We start from the raw sequence: 25,510 nt of genomic DNA on the forward strand, positions 1-25,510 counted from the left end.
TTGATTCAGGTAAATATTTTTTTGGATAACGTATTATTAAAGGCAATATTATAAATATTTTTGTGATAAAAAATGAGAATATTTTAAACATTTTTTCAATAATAAAAATATTATAACAGCATTTTTTAAAAAAATAAATGAGATCATTATTTAAAAAAAATTTTTTTTGTACTTACATCAAAATCGGCATTACACTTGACGAGATCCTGAGGATGTCCAGCGTAGAGTTTTAAAGTTTGTAGAAGACCCTTGAAATAAACAATTAGAAAATAGTATAAAGCTGCGCGATAAATGGGATTTGTCATTCTCGATACGAGTCTCGTTGTTTCTGGAATTTTTTTGTATTTATTTATTTTTTTCCTTTTTTTTTTTTTTGAAACACCACGACCTTATTCCACCAGTATAGAACACAATCGATCAAAAACGGATTTTATCGGTCACCAATTCACACGCCGCACTCTTCGTGTATATATGCGCGCTTTACCGAAAAATAATTCAAATTCCACGAGGGAATTTTACCACAACATCATTGCGTGAATTATTTTGAACTTTATAATTTACCTCGAAATTTCACAAATTGAAAATGTTTTGCATTTGGTGTAAATTCATGTTTCCTGTTATTAAAAAATATTCATTACATTCAAAGTTCCATTTGGCTTTTTAAATTTGAAAAAAAAATTCTTCATTTTAATGAGTAAATTAGATTTATTCGAAGAATAAAACTTCATTTAAAATTTTTCAAAAATGTTTTTAACTAAATAAATTTTAGTAAAAAAAATAAGTTTTTCATTTAAAACATATTTTTATTAACGGAAAAATATTTCTTTAATTTAAAGAAATTTTGAACTACTTGAAGTTTATTTCTTTGTTTTAAGCTTTCTTGTATCTTATTTTTCATAAAAATAATATTTCTTCAATGAAAAACATGTTCCTTCATCTTAAAGTATATTTTTGTATCAAATTGGAAATATCATTTAAAAACTTAATTCTTTCCTCTAAATGATACTTTTTCAATTGGAAAAATGTCATTCAGCTTTTAAAGAAGATCACTTATTTATAAATGGCATGTCAGTGTTTTATAAATTTAATGAGAATTTAAATTCAGAGATTATGTTTCAACTCGAAAAATTAATTTTTCAATAACAAAAACTATTATTGGAATTCGAAGAATATTTCAGAGAAAATTATTATTTTTCCAATTTTGCAATGAAAGAAATTTTTAAGTTAACAAGTAATTTTCAATTAAATGACAAATTTTTTAAACTGAAAATGATTTTTAATTTTTTTTTCTGATTTTTTCATTATTCTGATACAAAGAAGTATTTTTAATATTCAAAATAAGTTTTTTAATTTAAAGATAATTTTTCATTTCAAAAAGTACTTTTATACAATAAAAATACTTTCAATACAAAAAAAATAGCTTTTCTTTAAGAAAATAAAAAACTATTTTTACAATTAAAGAAATTTTTGCATGAAAAAAAAAATTTTCAATTCAAAGAAATATTTTCAAATTGAAAATGATTTTTAATTTTAAAAAGAATTTTTCAAATTCAAAATAAGTTTATAAAGTTACAGATAATTTTCCAATTTTAAAAAAAACTTTTATACAATAAAAATGCTTTTAATATAAAAAATAGTATCCTTAATTAAAAAAAAACATTATCGTTCAAATAAAAAATATTTTTCAATTCTAAAAAATATTTTTCAAATAGAAAATAATTTTCTAAATTTACAGATAATCTTCCGTTTCAAATAAAATTTTTAATTCATATTAAAGAATATTTTTCAATTCAGAGAATTGAAGAAATGATTTTCAATTTTCAAATTAGAAAATTGAAAACATAATTTTTAATTCATATTGAAAAACATCTTTCAATTCAGAGAATTGAAGAAATTATTTTCAAATCAGAGAATTGAAAACATAATTTTCAATTAATTGAAAATTATGTTTTCAATTTGAATAATAATATTTTTTAATTTTAAGTTAAGAATGTAATAAAATTTAAGTTTTTCATATCAGAAAATTGAAAACGTAATTTTGAATTCATATTGAATGATATTTTTCAATTCATAGAATTGAAAACATAATTTTTAATTCAAATTGAATATAATTTTTCAATTCAGAGAATTGAAAACATTATTTTCAATTTATATTGAAGAATATGTTTCAATTCAGAGAATTGAAAACATAATTTTCAATTCAGAGAATTCAAGAAATTATTTTCAAATCAGAGAATTAAAAACATAATTTTCAATAAAAAAAACATAATTTTTAATAATATATTTTTCAATTCAGAGAATGAAAACATAATTTTTAATTCATATTGAAGATAATTTTTTAATTCAGAGAATTCAAGAAATTATTTATAATTCAGAGAACTGAAACATTATTTTCAATTCATATTGAAGAAATTGTTTTCAATTTTAATAATAATATTTTTTAATTTTAAGAATGTAATAAAATTTAAGTTTTTCATATCAGAAAATTGAATACGTAATTTTCAATTCATATTGAATAATATTTTTCAATTCAGAGAATTGAAAACATAATTTTTAATTCATATTGAATTAATTTTTCAATTCAGAGAATTGAAAACATTATTTTCAATTTAAATTGAAGAATATGTTTCAATTCAGAGAATTGAAAACATAATTTTCAATTCAGAGAATTGAAAACATAATTTTCAATTCAGAGAATTCAAGAATTTATTTTCAAATCACAGAATTAAAAACATAATTTTCAATAAAAAAAAACATAATTTTAAATAAAATATTTTTCAATTCAGAGAATAAAAACATAATTTTTAATTCATATTGAAAAACATCTTTCAATTCAGAGAATTGAAGAAATTATTTTCAAATCAGAGAATTGAAAACATAATTTTCAATTAATTGAAAATTATGTTTTAAATTTTAATAATAATATTTTTTAATTTTAAGAATGTAATAAAATTTAAGTTTTTCATATCAGAAAATTGAAAACGTAATTTTCAATTCATATTGAATAATATTTTTCAATTCAGAGAATTGAAAACATAATTTTTAATTCATATTGAATATAATTTTTCAATTTAGAGAATTGAAAACATTATATTCAATTTATATTAAAGAATATGTTTCAATTCAAAGAATTGAAAACATAATTTTCAATTCAGAGAATTCAAGAAATTATTTTTAAATCAGAGAATTAAAAACATAATTTGAAAAAAAAACATAATTTTTAATAAAATATTTTTCAATTCAGAGAATTGAAAACATAATTTTTAATTCATATTGAAGATAATTTTTTAATTCAGAGAATTCAAGAAATTATTTTCAATTCAGAAAATTGAAAACATTATTTTCAATTCATATTGAAGAATTTGTTTCAAATTCAGAGAATTGAAAACATAATTTTCAATTCAGAGAATTCAAGAAATTATTTTCAATTCTGAGAATTGATAATAATAATATTTTTTAATTTTAATAATGTAAGAAAATTTAATTTTTTCAAATCAGAGAATTGAAAACATAATTTTTAATTCACTGATTTGAACATCATTTCTCCAATTCTCTGAATTAAAAAATTGTCTTCAATATGAATTGAAAATTATGTTTTCAATTCTCTGAATTCGAAAAATTCTCTTCAATATGACTTGAAAATTATGTTTTCAATTCTCTGATTTGGTGATGGTGACAAAGATCCTTTTTTTCTTTTATACCTTGATAATGAATTTTTTGAATTCAAATTCAAAAAATTCATTATCAAGATATAAAAGAAAAAAAGTTTCTTTATCATCATCACGCTATATGGTAATCACGCTCATTAAATCAATTTTAAAAAAATGTTACACTACATTTTCAAAAGTATTGAATATCAAAGGTTGATAATTTGTAACTTTCTACAATATATAAAATATACATCAATATATATATATATGTATCTACCCCCTTATCACGTTTCAACGTTTATTGCAGTGCTTGGTAACTATATAATACGGGGGTTATTGGGGGGTGGGGGGGGGGGGGGAATGAAACTGAGTCTACTGAAAGCATCAGCGTGTAATGATTTGTGTTTTGAAACCGACGACACTATTCTCTTTATGTTGTCTCGGTATATCATTACGCAGAAACTGGAGCACGTTTTCACAACTATGAAGGAAAAAAAAAATTTTTCTTTTTTTAACTGCACACACGAAGAGAATTTTGAATCACTGCGCCTATGTTGAACTCACTCTCTGATGATGGAAAACAATGTTATGTCTCTTCTCACGAGAAGAGAGACCCGCATGTTTATGAGATGTATATTATTGTATATATTGGAATTCGACCCCGCGTCGAATAACGCGTTATTCTCGGGGTTAAATGAACGATCTATCGATACACTGCTTTATCGAGTCGCAAATGGACATGCGGGTTTAATTAAGCTATCCTCATAATTGCACTCATTGAATTCAATTAAGTCATTCGCAACGCAAAAACGACTTTCAATACTCCTTTATCATTTCATCGCCGCCTTTTTTTCTTCTTTCATTCTTTCTTCATAAATTCCACTTGTCAGACTCTTTGATTGAATCTTTGGAATTACTTATAACGTCTGCAGAGAGATTTCACTTTTTTTTTTCTTTTCATCAGAAAGAAAATTCTGGTAAAAAAAATAATTTTATGTTCTAAGAGATAAATTTTTTTTTTCTTATCTTTGATTTTGTCTGATTATTATATTTAATTAACTAGCAAATGCGGAAACGCGGTGTTCCATTTATTATTATTTTGTAAATTAAAAAATTTTATATTTTTTTTTTTGAAAAGAATTTTATTAAAATTGTATTTAAAATAATTGAATTTCTGTGAAAAATGTACTATTTTTTGTTATTATTGAATATTTTCGAAGAATTTTTAAAAAAATGTTTAAAAATAATTTAATTCACCCTGGAATACAATTAAAATTGTATTTAAAATAATTGAATTCCAGCGAAAATTTCATTATTTAAGAAAATAATTGAATTCTTGAATTTAATTTTATTAAAAGTTTTTTAAATAATTGAACTCATGTGAAAAATTCAATTATTTTTTAAAATAATTGAATTTTCTAGGAAAATAATATTGAAAATAATAAGTATTGAAAGTAAGTGAAATCCTAATTACAGATTTTCAATTTAAAGAATTCACTTATTAAGTACATAAGATTAAATATTTTTGTTTATTATTATTTAAAAATTTTAATACAAAATAATTTTCAGCAAGAATTTTATTATTCTCATAAGTAATAAAATTCTTTAGAGCAATTTAATTATTTTCAATACAATTTTAATTACATTTTCTCGAAAGAATTCAATTATTTGCAAAAAAATTTTGATAAAATTCTCAAAATGAATTCAATTATTTTCAAATTTTTTTTATAAATTATACTTTACAAGAATTCAATGATTTTTAGTACATTGACAAATTAATTATTTCTGAAAATAATTGAATTCCTGCGAAAAAATTGATAATTTCTACAAATAATAATTGAATTTTTGCAAAATTTTTACACAATAAGTGAATTTTTGAGAACAATTTTATTAAAATTGTATTTAAAGTAAATAAAATAATTGAATTCCTGAGAAAAATTTACTATTTTTTGTTATTATTGAATTTTCCCGAAGAATTTAAAAAAAATGTTTAGAAATAATTTAATTTTCCTTGGAATACAATTAAAATTGTATTTTTAAAATAATTGAATTCCAGCGAAATTTTCATTATTTAAGAAAATAATTGAATTTTCTCGGAGAATTTTTAACAAGATTTTTAAAAATAATTGAAATTTTCGAAAAAATCAATTAAAATTCTATTGAAAATAAGTGAAATCCTGATAAGAATTTTATTATTGAAATAAATTATTCAAAACAATTCAATTATTTTAAAGAACTCCTGTGAAAAATTCAATTATTTAAAAATATAAAAGAATTTTCTCAGAGAATATTTAAAAGATTTTTAAAAATAATTGAAATTCGAAGAAATAAATTAAAATTTTATTGAAAATAAGTAAAATCCTGATAAGAATTTTATTGTTTATATAAAAATAATTGAATTTTTTACAAAGATTTTTATTAAATATAAATTGACTTTTTGCAAAGAATTTTCTTGAATTCTTGAGAAAATTCAATTACTTTTAAAATTTTCAGTAGAAATTTATAAAAAGAACTCCACTATTTTTAAGAATATTAAAATAAATTCATCAAAAGAATTCAATTATTTCAAAGAATTTTAATAAAAATCCTGCCAAAATTAAATTATTTTTAATAGAATTTTAATTACATTTTCTCGGAGGAATTCAATTATTGAAAAAAATTTTGTTAAAATTCTTAAAATAAATTCAATTATTTTCAAATTTTTTAAAAAATACTTTACGAGAATTCAAATATACAAATATTATTGATTTCTTTTCAAAAAAATGCTTCAAAAATTATAAAAATCAATTTTTTCTTTTCACAATTTTTTTATGGATTCAAAAACATATTTTCTACAAAATTAAGAATGGATTTCAAAATCTACAAATTTTTAAGAAAAATACAAATTCGAAAAGGGTCAAAATAATTTTGTGGAATGTATAAATTATTTTCTTGGTACAGTTAAAAATATTTAAATAAATTAATATTAATTTATTAGAAAAAAGATTAATTTTAAAAATTCTTTTTCCAAATTTAAATTAATTTTTAAAACCTTTATTTATTAAATAAATATATTGCTTCTTTTAATAGAGAAATAAAATATAAGATTAACACAAGTTAATTATTTAAAATTCAAGTTTTCACTAATTAAATATTTACGTTGAAACTTTGGAAAAATTAAAATTATTACACGGAGAAAATTTTGATAAATGGATTTGTAATCATTCAACTTTAATCGAAATTTAGAATTTTAATGAAAATGTTCTGTTTCTGCGCCGTTAAAGTTTTAATCTCATTGAAATATGTTACAGAGAGTGGTTTTTGTTTAAATCATCTTATTTTTAAAAACAAAATTTGAACTAATTTTAGTAATTTTGTCTAATAAAAAAAAAATTAAAATTAATTAATTAATAATTAATTATTGAAATTAATAAAAATACGTCAAATTTAAATTAATAAACGAATTTGTAAACTAATTAAATATTGTAAATACGCTCGTTAAATAAATATTTAAAAAATATGAAAGAAATGAAAAAAATACATTAATCATGAAAATTTTTTCTCATTTAAAAAATAAAAAATAAATATTGAAAAAGTATAAAATAAATATAAAGAAATATAAAATATATTAACTAAAAATATTATGTTTCAGATAAAGAAGAGAATAGAAATAATAATAAGAAACTAAATCAAATTAAAAACATAAAAATTTATTTTCAATAACGAATAATAAATAAAGAAATATTTTAATGTCTTTTATAAATGAGAAAAAGTTTTAAGATCTGTGCCAAGCTTCTTCTTCTTCTTCTTCTTCTTTCTCTCTTTTTTTAAATTTTTTTTTAGTTTTTTCCTTTTTTTTGAAAAATTAATAAAGTTTCCAGAATTGGTTTTATGAAAATGAGTTTTTTCTTCTCGTTTCGTTTTGCGAAAGTAGGTGAAATGCAATTTTACATTAGTGGAAATATTGAAAAAAATTCACGCATAAATTTTAAATAAATTCAATCAATTTTAAACACTGTTTTCAATAAAATAATAATAATAATAATAATAATAAAAATAATAATAACAATAATTACAAAATATTAATGCACAAAAGAGTCTTCTTTTAGAACCGTTTATGTAATAAATAAATAGCCAAAAGACACGAACTGATTATAAAATGAGTAATAATAATGGTAATAAAAATAAATAAAGAAATAATAACAGTTTTTTCTGTTATTATTATTTTTAATTTTTTTATTAAAAAAAACAGATAATAATAATAATAATAATACTAATAACAATAGTAGAATTTATAATATTAATAATAACAATAAATAAATAACACTATAAATATTTTAACGTTTGTAATAATTTTTAAAATCGAGGAAAAAATTTTTTTTTATAAAAGCAAAAAATTATTGTAATAGTGAAGCGAATTGTTCGTGATGTTAAATTTCTGATCGAGAAGCAACTTAAACGGTGGACTAAGAAAGACTGCTTAATGGTTCGCCCTGCGGTTCGCAAAGCAAACAAAACAAAAGAAAAAGAATCAAAAAAGTGGGGATATGGACCACTTTAACAGGTTTCGTTCTATGATCCTTATTAAATCGATTAAACACACACACACACACACATAATTTTATACACCTCTTCAACTCTCTTTTATAAAGATACATTTAAATTTTTACCGAATAGAAAAAAAATCAACGTAAAAAAATTTTCAATTGATTAAAGTGATGAATATGCATTTTTTTTATCTATTTTTTTGAATTAATTCTTCGCGTAAAGTGTTTCTAAAATGAAGTAGTGCAGTTGAAAAAAAATTTCATAAAAATTTTCAAATTTCAAATATACTCTATAAAGTGTCAAAAAAAAATTTATTGTCAATATTTCTGAAATCAGAATATTGAAAAAATATATGAAGAAAAAACGAAAAATTATTTTACTTCAAAGAATATTTTTGTTTCATTTAAAAATTTTTCTTTAATTTAGAAGAAAAAGCAATTTTATTCGATTGAGGAGTTTTTTTTTGTTGAAAAATAATATTATTTTAACGTCAAAAGAAAATTTTTTCCAATTAACAATTTTTATGTACTTTAGAAGAACATTTTTTCAATATTGCTTTAAATATTTGAAAGAGAAAAAAAATCTCTTATTATATTTATTTTGTATATTTATTTTTAAATACATTTTTTTCCAAATTAACAAGTATTTAATATTTCTAAATAAATTTTTCAATACAAAAAAATGTTTTTTTTAATAAAAAAAAAGGTTTTCTGAATTAAAAAAAATTTGTTCGTTTGCTTTTATTTACATTTTCTACTTTTATTAAACTACCTAAAACAATAAATAAATTATTTACCTCGTAAATAATAATTAAATGAATAAGTAAACAAATAATTAAAAATGCAAAATTTGAAATACAGCAAAAATGATAAATTTTAAATATGGAAAATTAAAATAAAATTGAAAATAAATTTTTCTTAATAAATTATTAGCTATGCAGTAAAGTGTACATTAAAAATAGTAAAACAAAATATTTATTGATAAACGGAACAAAAATTTTAAATAACATTTTCTCCCGAAATATACTGAAATAATTATTTTACAAAAAAAAAGCGAAATAAATTTTCCCTTGCCTCAAAGAATTTGTTTTTGTGAGGGTATAAATAAATTTAGAAAATGTATATTCTATGCGTGAGGAATTTTTTTTTTTTCATTGTAATTGGTTTTCAGTTTTATGTGAATTTTTTGTATAGTAGAATATTAAACTTGTTGTTAAGATCTGACATCATACATAATTCAGGATGTAGATAACAAGCTAGAGGCTTGTTATCAACATCTTGTTATCTAGGATATTCGTGTTAGAAAATAGAACATGTTCCCCTTAATATATATATATATATAGAATATGTCTAAAAAATATATATATATATATATCTATTTTTTAGATATATATATATATCTATTTTTTAGATTTTTATTATATATAAAATAGATATATATAGAATATGTCTAAAAAATAAAAATTTGTTTATGAAAATTAAAATTTATTTAGAAAAATTAAAATTTGTTTAGAAAATTTAAAATTTATTTAGAAAAATTAAAATTTGTTTATAAAAATTAAAATTTATTTAGAAAAATAAAAATGTTGTTTATAAAAAAATTAATTAAAAATTGCTATACTTAAAAAAATAGTTATCGATGAATTTGTAAATAAATAACAAAAAATAATAATTTCAAAATTAAATTATCGACAATTTTAATTGTATAATTAAATTTATTTCCGAGTTGATAATTGATAATTAAATTTGATCCACTTGAATGAAATATTTACCTTATGTAACAATTTTACCCCTCGCTCTTTATTGAAAAAAAAATTCTAATTTAACTAAAAAAAAATATTAAAAATGTGTAGTTATAAATTATTGAAAAAATATTTATTTCTTTTTATATTTAAAAAAAAAGAATTTTTACATCTATTGATCATTTGTTTAATTTTGTTACTCGTATTTATGGTCCTTAAAAGTGCTTATAAAAAAAAAATTATTCAATATAAAATTATTTAAAATTAACGTATTTAATAACACAAAATTATTTAAAAATAAAAAATCATTTAATAATAAAATAATAAAAACTGTGAATAGTAAAGTATTATATTAATAATAAAAAAATAAAAAAATATACCAATAGTAAAAAATTACTTAAAAATAAAAAATTTGAATTTTCCCGGAATTACTCACGAAATAATTGTTATACACGTATGAAACAATTTCCTAGTTTTAATTTATTTTTCAAAAAAATTATTTAATAGCAAAAAAATTATTCAGAACGAAAAAATCATTTAATAATAAATAAAACATTTAACAGTAAAGTATTTTATTAATAATAAAAACAAAACATGTAAAATTTATTCAAAATGTAAAATGCTCTTTCGCGAAAGAGAAAAAAAATACAAAAAAAAATAGAATAAAAAAAATAATTTTAAAATGCAGGGAAAAGAAAAATATGATTTTAAAATTTTTGTCAATTTTTTGCTCAATCCATATTCAATGGTATCGTGTCATTCTGGTCAGGGGGCTTTTGTATATCCTAAATAAACTCACGAGACTTTGTTGATGGAATAGTTCTCGTTGTTTTTAGAGTTTGAAAGAAGACTGATAAGAGAAAAAATGTTGAGAGAGAGAGAGAGAGAAAGGAGATTTAAAAAAAGTGACGTTAAAATAGAAAAGAGGAATTCTGTTTTTTTTTCCTTTTTTTGTTTTGTTATCACAACAACATGGGATCCATTAGAAGCCCGTCATTCATTCGTTTCAAAATTGTTCAGCTTTGATTCGAAGACTCATCATTGAAGTTCGTGTCAATATCGAAGAGAACGCCTTCGGGCAAACCGCCATGACAATGTCACTATTTCTTTTTTTTTTTTAACAATTCTTTCCTTTTTTTTTGTTTTAGTTTCTTTCACTCATGTATGTTACATGTCAAAACTGAAAAATCGAAATTCGCTCGAAATTTTGAATTTTTTTTTCAGTCAAACAAAAAAATTGAATTTTCAAAGAATGGCGTTTACAATTTTCATAAAAATAGATAAATATTAAAATTTTATAAAATTTCAATTTTCAATGAGTTTTATTAGAAAATTTAAAGATTATTGAGGTTTTTGAAAATTTTTAATAATTTTAATTCTTCTAAAATTTGTTAAATTGTTTAATATATAATTAATTAATTATTAAAAGTAGTGAATTTATAGACGCATTTTACTCAAAAACACTAAACAAAATTGAATTTTGGAAAAATGATAAATGATTATAAATGATAAATTATTTTCAAAAGTAATCAAATTATTTTCCAAAATTCAATTGATTTAAAACTTTTTAATAAAATTCTTGGCAAAATTCAATTTTTAAAAAAATTTTAATAAAATTTTTGGCAAAATTTCAATTATTTTCCAAAATTTTCCTCAATTTCATATGAATTCTATTATTTACAATTTTTTTTTTATAAATTTCTTCGCAATAATTTAATTATTTTCAATAAATAATCAAATTTTTTACAAGTATTGAATTATTTTCATAAATAAATAAAATTCTTTTTAGGAATTTAATTATTTTCATAAATAAAATTCATCGCAGAATTTCAATTATTTTCATAAATAAAATTCATCGCAGAATTTCAATTATTTTTTAATACAATTTTAATCGAATTCCTCGAAAAGTGTAATTTATTAAGTCTTCAAAATTTTATTAAAAAATCATCAAAGAAATCAATTATTTAAAAATATTTTGATAAAAATACTTTAAATTAGATTTAAATATTTATTATTCAAACTATTTAAATATTTAAATTATATTTGAATATTAAAAGCATTATAACGTGAATTTTAAGAAATAATTGAATTTTGAAAAGGTTTCAAATTAAATTCTTTGAAAATCTTAATTTTTCATATACCTATAACCAACAATTCTGTGGAATTAATTATTTTAAAAAAGTTTAATTGAATTTTTTTCTGAAATTATTTGAATTATTTATTTTTTAATACGTATTCAATTGAAGAATTTCTGAATAATTGAAATTTCGTAAAATTGAATAGTAAACAAATGGATTTGAAAATTCTCAAAGAACTTTTTCAAAAATTATTAAAGATAATTGATTTAAAGAAGAATTTTATTTGAAAATTCTAGAAAATAATAATTGAATTAAAATGATGAAAATAATTTTGAAAAAATTACAGTAAAAATATTCCTATTTTATAAAATAATGATCTTATCACTCGGTTATCTTTAATTTATTATAAAAAATGAAGAAGTGGAAGACTCGGAGTAATCAATTTCTTCTTTTTTTCAAAATAAATATTCTTATAAATTGTTAAATTTCAAAAAGGTTTGAATCTTTTGAAGAATTTTGATTCCTGTGTAAAAATAATAATGATTAAATATTTATTTAGAAAAGAAGTTATTGATGTTTTCGAATAATTTGACAATCGTTTTTAACAAATAGAAATTTTGTAAATATTTTTTCCAAAATAAATTTAAAATTTCTTAAACAAAATTTGATTTATAACATTTTTTTTTTACTTAAAACTTGTACTTTGTTTATGAATTGTAATTGAGAAGCAGAAAATGTGCAAAATATTTTCTACTTTCTAATTTTAATTTTTCAACAATTTTTTTATTTTTTTTTAGAAAAAAGGAAAAAATATCTGCATAATTTCAATTTGTCAAACAATTAAGTTTTTTATATTAAAAAAAAAAGATATTTTGCAGGATTTACATTTGTTAATTATCTAAAACGTTTGTTACAAAATGCTAATTTTTTTTAGAAACAAAGAAATAATAAATAATAACATTAATCATATTTATCATATAATAAATAATATAATAAATAATCTTAAATAATAAAAAATTAAAAAAATATAAAAATATAATTTTCTATTTTAAATACCAATTTTAAATGAACTAATTGAATTTTAATTAGAAACCAGAAAAATAATTCTTAATTTGACAATTAAAATGATTAAATTTGAATTAATTTACTCCAAAGATATAATTAACTGACTAATTTGGTTTAAACTGTGAAAAATGTCAATTATATATAATACAGCTGCATTACAAAGTCTCTTATTTAAATCAGTAACTTCCGATGAGTGTCAACTTTATTGAAATTTTTATTTTTGGAAATAAATTAAAATTTCAATTTAAGTAAATTTAACACCCATTGATTGACAACTGGTTTCCATAATTATCAATTTTTGCATTTTTTATTTCCGGTTGTACTGCGTTATTTTCTTTAATATAAATTACACATTGTAAATTTAAATATTGAAATATATAAATATCGATTTTTTTTTCTCCCCAGGTAGATAAAAATACAATGTATGATGAATATGAAAATTTTTATAATCGGTCCTATGTTTAGTATTGGATATTGAAATGAAGATTATTAAAAAAAATGAGAGAATTTTTTTTTTTTTTGAAAAAAAGAAGATAAAGTTTGAAGGCGATGAATTTCATATAGAAATAAAGTGCTTTGTGAAGAATTAATGGTAAAAGTATTTTTCATGTTTGAAGAGAGTTATTGGAATTCGAAACTTGAGAGGGATGGAGAGAAGTGAAGCTATAGGCCAGTCTCTAATTAACGACTAAGCCGAGTACAAAAGGTATAAAAAAAAAAAAACGGGGAAAATAACTTTTATACAAACGAAGAATTTATTTTTGTATCAAGGAAGTCCAAAACAGAGATTTTTTTCTACTTTTTAAAATTTCTTCTTTAATTTTTTTTTTTTTTTTTTTTTTTTTTTGACTTCTTTACTAAGATTTCGGGGGATTTTTTTTCTCTTATCTTTTGTATAATTTTTTTTGTTCATTTTATTTTTCTCTCCAACTCTTGTTCGTCACTTTTCTCGAGAGAGAAAATAACTTTCAGATAAGAGGAATTATCTTCCAGGAAATGAATATTTAGGGAAATTTTTAAATTAATTTCTCCACAATGTAAATAAATGCTTTTTTTTTTGTAGATATTGAGAGAAAATTAAATACTCACTGGTATATTTTTCAATTTTCAGAGTGTATAAATTGAAACAATTATATTTAAATTGAAGGATATTCAAAACATTTTTTATTTTTACTTTCACTTTTTATTCAATAAAAAATAGTCAATTAAATTCTCTTTCCGTTTAATAATCAAATTTTATAATATATAATAAATATAATTTACTCTCTAAAGTTGAATTACTAAAAATATTTAGTCTTTTTGCTTTTGATTTTTGAATTAGTAAATTCTACTGATAAATTACTAGAAACTTTATTTATTAATTTTTACTAATAAAAAAGCAAAAATTCAGTCATTAATACAAATCAGTAAACATTTTTACCAATATTCAAAGTTAGTAGTAAAAAATAATTGAAATAAAATAATTTTCAATGTTAAAGAAAATGATCGATTGTAAAAGTTTATTTTTACTAATTAATAGTTTCGGTTCCGTATTTCTCAATAAAATCATAGAAATTTACTTTTTGAGGGAAAAAAATAACAAAGAATTCTTTTTTTTGTTTTGTTTTGAATTTAGAACATGATACCAGGCACAAATTTAATTGTGAAAATAGTTTGCTTTGATTTTATAAATCTGTATATGTACCTATTTTTTTTTTTTTGCTTTACTTTTCAAAATGTACAGTATCGATCTACGAGGAAAAAAATTGAAGCATCCAATTAATTTTATATCCCCAGGCAATGGAAAACTAAAGTTAATACTTTTGTGAAACCGCCTCGAGAAAAATAGAGGTCTGTTACATTTGCAATATTAAATTTATTGCATGTAGACATGTCATAGATATCGTTCTTTAACGGAATAATATTTTAGTTCCAAGTGACAAAGTTATCTTGCAAGTTTATGATTTGCACAAACTCCCTCTCTCTCTCTTTGTTTTTATTTTTGTTCTCGTAAATTTACATAAATTATATTAAACATATTATTCCGTTAAATGACAATATCTACTATGATTTGACCAAATGGAAGAAACTTAAAAATTTATTGATTATACAAAAATAATAAAATTAATAATAAAATAAATTATTTAGAAGAATTTTTAAATAATTCTTTTTTTTTTGTAAATTTATACATAAATATTTATATAAATATATAATTATATAAAATGGGCAAAATTATTCAAAGTGCAGAATTTTTTATTATTTTTAACGGAGAAATTTATTCATCTATTTAACAAAATATTAAAAATAAATTCAGTGATTTACAATTCAATTATAAGTTATAATTAAAAAAAAAAATAATAATTGGAAAACTACAGTGAATAATTTTGTAAAATTAGAAGCAATTTGCTTTTTAAGTAGAAATTAATTTCACGTAGAAAAATTATTTAAACTGCCTAAAAATTCTAAGCGAGTAGTAAATAGTATTTTAAGTCCGACATTTCAAAAAAATATTTGATATTTTTATATAAATAAATATATTGAAAAAAATGTGATAAATTTTGAATATTAAGTAGAAAATTCCCTTCTTGTCAGACAGTTAAAATACTCAAGTTCAAAAAATGAGAGAATTCGCTAAAAATTTAAAATTAAGGAAAAATATATTTTTGACTATCAGACAGTAAAAAAAATTATGTAGTTCATTAAAAATAATTAAGGAAACAAAAATGCATAGAAATAGAATTTTAAACGTAAGTAGAATATAAATTTCTATGGTCAGATGAAATTCGTCTCTCAAAATAGAATGATTACTTTTTAGTCAGAACAATTCTAAATTTAATGCTGAATAATTTTTTCAATATTACAAAAAATAATAAAATAATAAAAATAAAATAGCATATTAAAAAAATTTAAAAAAAGAATTTAAAACTTTTTTTTACGTAGAATAAAATGCTTTTTGATTAACAATTCGTAAATTTATTGTACTATAATTTTTTGAGTATCAAAAGCATTAAGAATTTTTAAATTTCTCTTGCAAGTAGAATAAATGTTTTTTGGTCAGACAATCGTAAATTTAACTTTGGTCTTGTCTGACGTAATAAATTGTCTACTACTTAAAAACGATATACTTTTCATTCCTTGAATTTTTTTAAACTTAAAAGTTAAAAAGTCGTTTTGTCTGACCTAAAATTTTATATACTATATTTAAGACATAAAATACTTTAAAATCATAAAAGTTTTCGACTTGAGAATAAAATTTTTGTCTGACAAAACAATTTTTTTACTACTTAAAAACACTTTTTGTTTCTTTAAAAAGAAAAATTATGTTTTCGTCACTTTTTAAGAAAGCTTCTTCGACTTTCAAGAGTATTTTTATTGATTCTTCTTTCTCTATAAAAAAAACCCAAAAAAAGAAAACCTAATTTTTTCCCCACTTTATTATTTCGTAAATTTTCCTTTCTATTTTTCTTCCTTCATCTCTCAATATTTGCAAAAGAAAAAAAAAGTAAATTTCAATATATTCTCATCTAATAATTTTAAAGAAGCTTTTTGCTGTGGAAAAAATTACTATGAGCGCTATTACTTTAAAAATTGCTCTTTAATCGCGTCTATGAAGAAAAAAAAAATTTCATAAAAAGTTATTGACCATTTTAATCAACTAAAAGCTAGGCTGGCAATCGATATTTTTTTAATCAAACTTTTTTTTTATCTTGAGATGGGAATTAAAAAAAAATGTGTCTCTTATTTTTGAGAAGAATACATTTTTTTTTTTTGCACTTTTATTAATAATATTAAATTGACAGTTTTTTTGGGAGGGGGTAGGGGGGGGGGGCAAAAAAAACAAATTTTGAAAGTTACTTTAACTTTATAGGGGTGCACAGTTTTAGTGGGCGGTAAAAAAATTTATATGTGCATTTTATGACTTAAAAGTTTCTTACCAGTTGAGAGTGATGAAATAGATTTTTTTTTTAGTTGAATTTTTGAAAATGTCTCACTTAAAAATATTTTTCTCTACTTAAAAAATCTTTTAATGAAAATTCTGTGGGGAAAAAAATTCGGATATTTCTTGTGGGGGACTTATTTTTAATTGTCGTCAATTTCTGTTTTGCAGAGAAAAGTTTTTCTATTCGAAAGAAATTTTTTCACGTCACACAATTCTGCGGTCGAAGTTGAGAAATTTTTTACTAATTTATTTTTAAACGACTTATTATTTATTCTGATAATTTTAAAATCAGTAAGAATAAAAAAATTAATAGAATACAAATTTTTATTGCATTAATTTTTTTATTCTACTAATTTTTTATTCTACTAATTTTTTTATTCTACTAATTTTTTTATTCTACTAAATTTTTTAATTCTACTAATTTTTTTATTCTATTAAGTTTTTAATTCTTTTAATTTGTTTATTCTAGTAAATTTTTTTTTGTATTAATTTTTTATGGTACTCATTTTGTCATTTTATTACTTTTTTTATTCAACTAATTATTAAAACTTCGTCTGACCAAAAAAAAACCTGTTCTACTTAAAATTCTATTAATTTTTTATTCTACTAATTTTTTATTCTACTAAATTTTTTAATTCTACTAATTTTTTTATTTTACTAATTTTTTTATTCTACTTATTTTTTTATTCTATTAATTTGTCTATTCTAGTAATTTTTTTTGCTACTAATTTTTTATTGCACTAATTTTTTTCTTTCATTGGTTTTTTTATTGTATCAAATTTGTAATTCTGATGATTTTTCTTCCTGTTCTTTTTGTAATCTACTACATTTTTTAATCTATTAATTTTTTGGCTACTAATTTTTTTATTCCATTGATTTTCTGTCTTCTAATTTTTTTTCTTCTTTTACTTTTTGTATTCTTCTGATTTTCATATAGTAGAATATTTTTATTCTATTAGTTTTTTTATTCAACTATTATTATCGTCAATTCCAAACGTAAATTCGATTTTTTTGTTAAAAAAAAATTTTTTTTCTTTGATTTTTTCCAAAAAAAGAAATTGAATAAAAGAAGTCAAGTGTTAAAAAATACAAATTCACAAAAAATATATTTTCTACATACATTATATTTATAACAATATAGACGAAAATATTCGAGTCCCATATATATGTATACTGACATAATATATATATACGTATACCTGACATAATGTAATATATAATTTTATGGAAGAATTTATTACACAAAGGTTGCACCTCACGTATACGTGAAAACGACATCTGAGGGTTGGAGGATCACCTCCTTTCCAGCAGACCTTTGTGTCGCGTGAACGACATATTGCACGCGGGACTCCTGAGGATGAGATTTTATGAGCAGAAAGTCCGTAGTACTAGTTCCGGACCAAAAAAAAAAAAAAAGAGGAAAGAAAAAAAACAGGAGAGAAAAAAAAAGCTTTTTTACGTGAACTTGGTTAGGTGATCTTTAGACGTGTGGAAAAATACTTTTTGGTTGTCTCGAAAGTAAAGTGAGGTAAGGAAACTTAATGTCGACTGAGATAAATTTTTTTTTTTTTTGAAAAAGAAAAAAAAATTTTGTAGAAAAAGAAATGATTTTTATTCGAATGGGAATTTTCATAGATAGAAGAATGTTTTTGCAAGTTATTAGCTCTACTTTTTCTTGAGAATATAAAATAAAATTTTTTTTCCTTGCTGAAAATGGTAACTGATTGAATAAATTTAAATATTCAAGAGCATAAATTCGATATATAAAAACCAGTAGCTATATATATATATATATATATTTTTTAAATTGGTACAAAATGTATAAATTTTGTATCAATTTCTAGGGTTGAAAGCTTTGTGTTTAATGCTAAATTCGAAGGATTTTAGTTCCTTTAGGAAAATGTGAGTTTAGTCCTTTTTACTGTAAGCGTCTCGTGAGATTTGCGTCGTATCTTCTTTGAATTTAGTGCTTCTACTCAAGTATAAGCGCGCTCGCCCTTAATTTCTCGACTTCGATTGTAATCGAGATTTATTCCCCCAAAAGCGATTTTCTACTTTCTTCTCGTTCCGCAAAACTTTCGTGCAACTATATACCCGTGGAAAATAAGTTTCAACGGAATGGAATTAGCTCGGATTTGTTATCTGATTTAGTTAAAGAATATAGGATTTTTCTTTCTTCTGTTCTTTCCAACAATTTATTTACAACAGTTTTCCACAAGTTTTTCTTTTTTAGTTTCTTTTTTTTTGTTTTCTTTTTCTCTTTCTCATATATATATATATATAGATATCGTTGAGCGAATGTTTCTCTGATAACGTGATATTATTTCATTCTCATGTTGAAATTTTATTTTTTGAATTAAAATTTACATTTTCATTAATTTAACTAATTAATTGATAAATTATTGATATTCTATTTTAAGTCGAAAAATTTTATGATTTTAAATTATTTTATGTCTTAAGTAGTATATAAAATTTTAGGTCAGACAAAACGACTTTTTAAGTATAGAAAAATCTAACAAATGAAAAGTACTTTGTTTTTAAGTAAAAGATAATTTATTACGTCAGACATGACTAAAGTTAATTTTACGATTGTCTGGCCAAAAAACATGTATTCTACTTAAGAAAAAGATTTTTTTTCTTATTATATTTTTTCTAGTATTCATAGAATTATTTTGACTTAAATTAAGGATTGACTGACCAAAAAGCCTTTATTCTTCTTGCAAAAAGAATTTTTAAATTGTTTAAAGAATTTCTCTTTAACTAGTAGGTAGCTAATTTTTAGGCTTAGGAAAATCTTATTTTTAAGTAGAAAGTCACTCTTTAGTCAGACAAAACTTTTATTTTCAGGAAAAAATTATTTTCCACTGATCGAACATTTTGTAAATCAAGTAAAAATATCAATATTCTGTATATTATATTTTAAGTAGTAAAAAAATTGTTAGGTCAGACGAAACTTAATTTTTAAAGTAGATAAATTCTATTTATAAAGTTCAAAGTAGAGAATTCCAATGAATAAAAATTACTAGCAACAATTCTTCCTACCTTTTTTTAAATAAAATTAGCAATTTTAAAAATAATAGAATTTAATAATTTTATAATTTAAATTTTTGTTAAAAACACTAAAAAATTGATTTCAAAAAAAATAAAATTCTTCTCATAAAATTCAACTATGTTCAAAATTTAAAAAAAAATTCTCGTAAAAACCCCAATTATCTTTATAAATAACAAAATGTTTCTCCAAAGTTCAATTATTTTCATAAATGTCAAAAAAATTCTTGTCCTAATTTCAATTATTTTCAAAAATAAAATGTATTTTTCTAATTTCAATGATTTTCAATATCTACTATTTTAATAAAATTTCCCAAAAAGAATTCAATTATTTAAAAAAAATTTTTATAAATTTCTATCCAAACATTTAATTATTTTCATAAATAATAATAATAATTTCACAGGAATTCAATTATTTTTATGAATAAAAAAATTTTTTTTAAGAATTCAATTATTTCCATAAGAAATAATTGAAAATTGTAGAAAATTATTATAATTGAATTAATAAGATGAAATTAATTTTGATAAAGTTACAGTAACAATATTCTTATAATATAAAATAAAGATTTATCTCTCGGTCATGTTTAATTATTATAAAACATGAAGAAATCGATGATGATTTCTACTTGTCATTACAATTTTGAATTAATAATTATATAAAAATAATTGTAACATAATTTTATTTTTAAGTAGGAAATCAATTTTTGGTCAGAAAAAAACGTTTATTTTAAGTAGAAAATTATTTTCCACTTATCGGTTATTTTTATATTCAAGTAAAATATCTATAAATTATAACTATATTTTTTAAGTGGTAAATAAATTTTTAGGTCAGACGAAATTTAATTTTTAAAGTAGAGAAATTCTATATTTAAAAATTATTTTGTATTTTAGTAGTAGATAATTTGTATGGACAGACTAAAATTTAAGTCATTAGCCATTATTTTAATTTCTAAGAAGTAAATCAGCTAAATTATCAGACGTAGTTTAAAGTTCAAAGTAGAAAATTCCAATTAATAAAAAGTATTTTAGTTTTAAATAGTAGATAATTTTTTTCGTTAAAAAAAATTCAGTTTTACTTTAAAATTAATTTTACTGTTTAAAATTAATGTTTTAAAAAATAAAATTGTACTTTTTTAATTAGTAAATCAGTTATAAGGTCAGACACATAATTTTATTTTCAAGTAGAAAATCAATTTTTAGTCAGTAAAAATGTTTATTTTAAGTAGAAAACTATTTTTCACCCATCGGTTATTTTTATATTCAAGTAAAAGCTCTATAAATTAATCATAACTTTATTTTTTAAGTGGAAAATAATTTTTTAGGTCAGACGAAACTTAATTTTTAAAGTAGAAAAATTCTATGTATAAAAATTATTTTGTATTTCAGTAGTCGATAATTTGTATGGTCAGACTAAAATTTAAGTTATTAGCCATTATTTTACTTTTTAAGTAGTAAATCAGTTATATGGTCAGACGAAACTTAATTTTCAAAGTAGAAAAATTCAATGAATGAAAAGTATTTTTTTTAAGTAGTAGATAATTTGTATGGTTAGACTAAAAACTAAGTCATTAGCAATTATTTTATTTTCTAAGTAGTAAACCAGTTATATGGTCAGACATATAATTTAAATTTCAATGTAGAAAAATTTTATGACATTAAAAGCATATTTTATGTCTTAAGTAGTAGATAAAATGTTAAGTCAGACGAAACATGACTTTTTAAATATAGAAAAATTCAGTGAATGAAAAGTATTTTGATTTTAAGTAGTAAAAAATGTATTAGGTCAGACAAGACCAATGTTAAAAATAGAAAGCATATTTTAAATTTTCCACACCTATAATTCTTTTTTTAAAGTTAAAAATACTTTTGAAAATTCAAAAGCATATATATTTATTTTAAAACATAAAAATGTATTTGAAATATTTGAAATATATCTGAAAATAGTTTTCAAAGAAAAAAGTACACAAACACACAGTAAAGCGTGAAAATTTAAAATAAATTTTCATTTCTAATTTATTCAAAAAAGAAAGAGAGAAAAATTCTTTGTTTTCTTATGAAATTCATTCAAACAGTAAAACGAGTGATATTTGCTTTTCTTATTTCCCACGTGTTTCTTCAAAGTAAGCCAATGCCAACTAGATGATGGAAACGTAAACATACGACACACCGACACACAAACACACACACAGACACATACGTCTATATATATACAGTCGACTATATAGAAAAGATATCTTGGGAATAGAGGAACACCGCAAGGATCATGTACATGCATATATGTATGTTAATATACTGGTGTACTGGATTCACGATCCTAAGATACGTGACGAACTGATGTAAATTCAATCAGGAAAGCTCAAGCAAAGTTACTTGATTGATTTACCTTCCGTGTCAACGTGCAAGACTTAATCCTCCTGAATTATAATGTGAAATATAAACGGCTTTCGACGAGTATTGACAAATCAGTTTGTTAAGTCCAATCAACTTCTAATAACTATCCATCGTAGAGGAAATATTGAAATAAATTTTAATCCAATTTTATAAATATATATTTAAAAAATATAACACTGTCACATATTTTCTAAAAAGAAGATAATGGACATGAAATGATAATAATTAAAATATATCATTTCAAAATCACAACAACAAAATTGCATTAAAAAATTAATATTTCTAAGTAAATAATTAATGTATTCAATAATTAAAATTATTTGACATTATTAGCCATTAGTATTGATAAAATATTTAATTTCAGTTCAAATTTAAATGAGACTCTTAATATAATTGTTTAAGTTCGTTTCAATAAATACCCACTAATAAGTAAGAAGAAATCTGAATAAATAACGAAGATTAAAGAAAAACTCATGAATATTGCTATTTTCAGTATAGTAAAACATTTATCGGGTCAGACAAATTTAACTAAACCTAAAGTGGCGAAATCAATATGATCGGATACTGTATTGTTAAATAGAACCCACATTATTTAAGGGCAAATAAAATAAAATGTTTCACGTAGATAAAGTAAAACTTAATCTACTAATTTTAAAATTACCAAAAAATAAATATTTTTAAATTTTTAAGTAAAACCCTATCTCAGATATAATATGTATATATATATAATTTATATAGATATTCTCAAAGTAGATACGTATATAAGTGAAAGAAGTTATATTAGGTCAGACAATAAAAAATTTATCTTTTAAAAATTTTAAATGTAGCGAAAGACAAATTAAATCAGACGAAATTAATAATAGAATTGAGGAGGAAAATACGAAAAATTAAAAAATTTTTTGTTTTCAGCAAAGTAAAACTTTTTGGGATAAGAGCAAAGTTGGGAAATTATTAATATTAGAGGAAATTTTATTTTTAAGTAGTAAAGAACGAATTTAGTCAGACAAAATTAAATTATTAGCTAATTAGCCGAACCTTACATTCTGGGTAGAATAAATAATTTTGTATCTGCCGAGAAAATGTAAAATCTATTTTAAATTATGGAGAATTTTACGTTTAAGTAGTAAACTGTATTTTAAGCCAGACAAGATTTACAAAATTCATCGTATTTGTCAAGAGACTAATTTTAATTAGTAAAATATACTTTTTATGGGGTGGGGGGGGGGGATTTCGATAAATTCTTGATTAGACAGAATTTTTATTCATAAGTAGTAAAGAATACGTTACGTCAGACGAAATTAAAATATTAATTATCTATCGAAATTTTATATTTTGGGGAGAATAAAAAATTGTTGATCAAAGTGTGGAACTTCTTTATAAATTCAACAAATTCAACTTATAAGTAGTAAAATAACCCATTAGGTCAGACAGGATAAAATAATTCATCAAATTATCTTCAAAATATACTCTTTCAAGTCAGAGGATTTCAAAAATATCTTTAATTGTCTAAAATTTATTTCGTAAGTAGTAGAGAATGTGTTAGGTCAGACAAAGTTTAAAAAGTCAAATATTTTACATGTAAGTAGTAATAAAATTGTCAAATTGTCAGGTCAGGCAAGATATAAATTTTAATCAGTCGAATGTCTGACAATTACCAAAATTTCTTAAATTCTCCCACAATTTTATTATGAAGTAGTAAAGAACACGTTGGGTCAGCCAAAATCTAAAAAGTCAAGAATTTTATTTGTATGAAGTAAAAAATTATCAATTCTGACGTAATATATAAATCTTAAATAATTTTTCTAGTGAGACAAACACAAAAATTCCATTATTAAGTAGTAAAGAACTCTTTAGGTCAGACACAGTTTCAAAACTCAAGTATTTTACATGCAAGTAGTAATAAACTGTCAAGTCAGGCAAGAGATAAATATTAATTAGTGAAGTATACTTTTTCTAGTCCAGACAACTACCAGAATTTCATTATTAAGTAGTAGAGCTTTAGTAAGGTCAGACAAAATTTAAAAAATCTTTAAATCAGTAACTATTTCATTTTTAAATAGTAATAAATTATTAATACAAACAAAAGACAAATTTTAATTAAAAAAACAATTAATAATAAAACTTATTTTCATCACAATATATTTAATTCATAAAACCTAGAACGAATGAAATCGAAAATCAATTCCACAATAAAAAAAACATCAATTCGATCAAAACCTCTCAAGAAGCAATCACTACTAAAGTCTTTTGACTTCTCTGCAGAAATAAACTTTTTGTGAGCAAGTAAAACAAATTTATTATTAATTCCACACCAATATTGGAATATTAAAGTAGATCGTCAAGATTGATTTAACGAATTTAACGTCTTTGAAGGCGATGATATTTGTATATATATATATATATATATATATATATATATATGCAAGAGTTGAGTAGAATTTAACTCGAAGAAGGTTACGAAAGGTTTCTGATGGTTATCTATCTGTTAATGTCAGTTGGGCTTTAAGGCTAACAGCGAGCATAACTGGCCGTCACTAACTTGTCAGAATTTTGATGAACCGTTGATTCATAAGCGAAACCTCAGAGGCACGCGAGCGTGCCAAGCATCTTGCCACGTACCGCTAGAAAGCCGTTTATATACTTTGCGCGCCTATCTAAAATTGTCTAGGTGCAAAAATTTTCATGCTAGCCAATGTGGTTGATAACTATAGGTATATTGGTTCGTTTACTTTGAAATAACACATTATAAACCTGCCTACAAAAGCTCTCTTTTCATCGATCACGAACAGAATAGTTATGTACAGTGTTTACACAGCAACTTTCTCTCAAGTCTCTCTCTCTCTCTCTCTCTTTCCCTAGTTAATGTCCGTCTCTCGGAAGCAAATTTCACGTGAAGAAAAAAAAGGAATTTTCAACTCTATTACGTAAACACTCATCAAAAGTATTTTGAATGATAAAACTTTCATTACAGTCAATTTTCTTTTATGTCTAGAAAAACTTTGGATTTGTTTACATTTTGATGTAATGCGGGTAATCAGCTGTTAATTGAGCGCCATTTTTTCTTGTAGCTTCTGCGCACGCGGATTTTATA

The 25,510-nt window shown here is 21.3% G+C and overlaps 1 protein-coding gene across 1 annotated transcript in view; it reads right to left on the reverse strand.

Moving 5' to 3' along the window:
- LOC122506240 (collagen alpha-1(XVIII) chain) overlaps nucleotides 1–25,510 on the reverse strand; it is a 260,714-nt gene that overhangs the window by 84,073 nt on the left and 151,131 nt on the right. Inside the window, exon 5 of the mRNA XM_043618315.1 lies at nucleotides 177–248. Coding sequence (XP_043474250.1) covers nucleotides 177–248 — 72 coding nt within the window. The remainder of the gene's footprint in view (nucleotides 1–176; nucleotides 249–25,510) is intronic.

This window comes from Leptopilina heterotoma, unplaced genomic scaffold (assembly GCF_015476425.1).
Source record: "Leptopilina heterotoma isolate Lh14 unplaced genomic scaffold, ASM1547642v1 Lhet_4, whole genome shotgun sequence".
In the NCBI taxonomy this organism is placed as follows: Eukaryota; Metazoa; Arthropoda; class Insecta; order Hymenoptera; family Figitidae; genus Leptopilina; species Leptopilina heterotoma.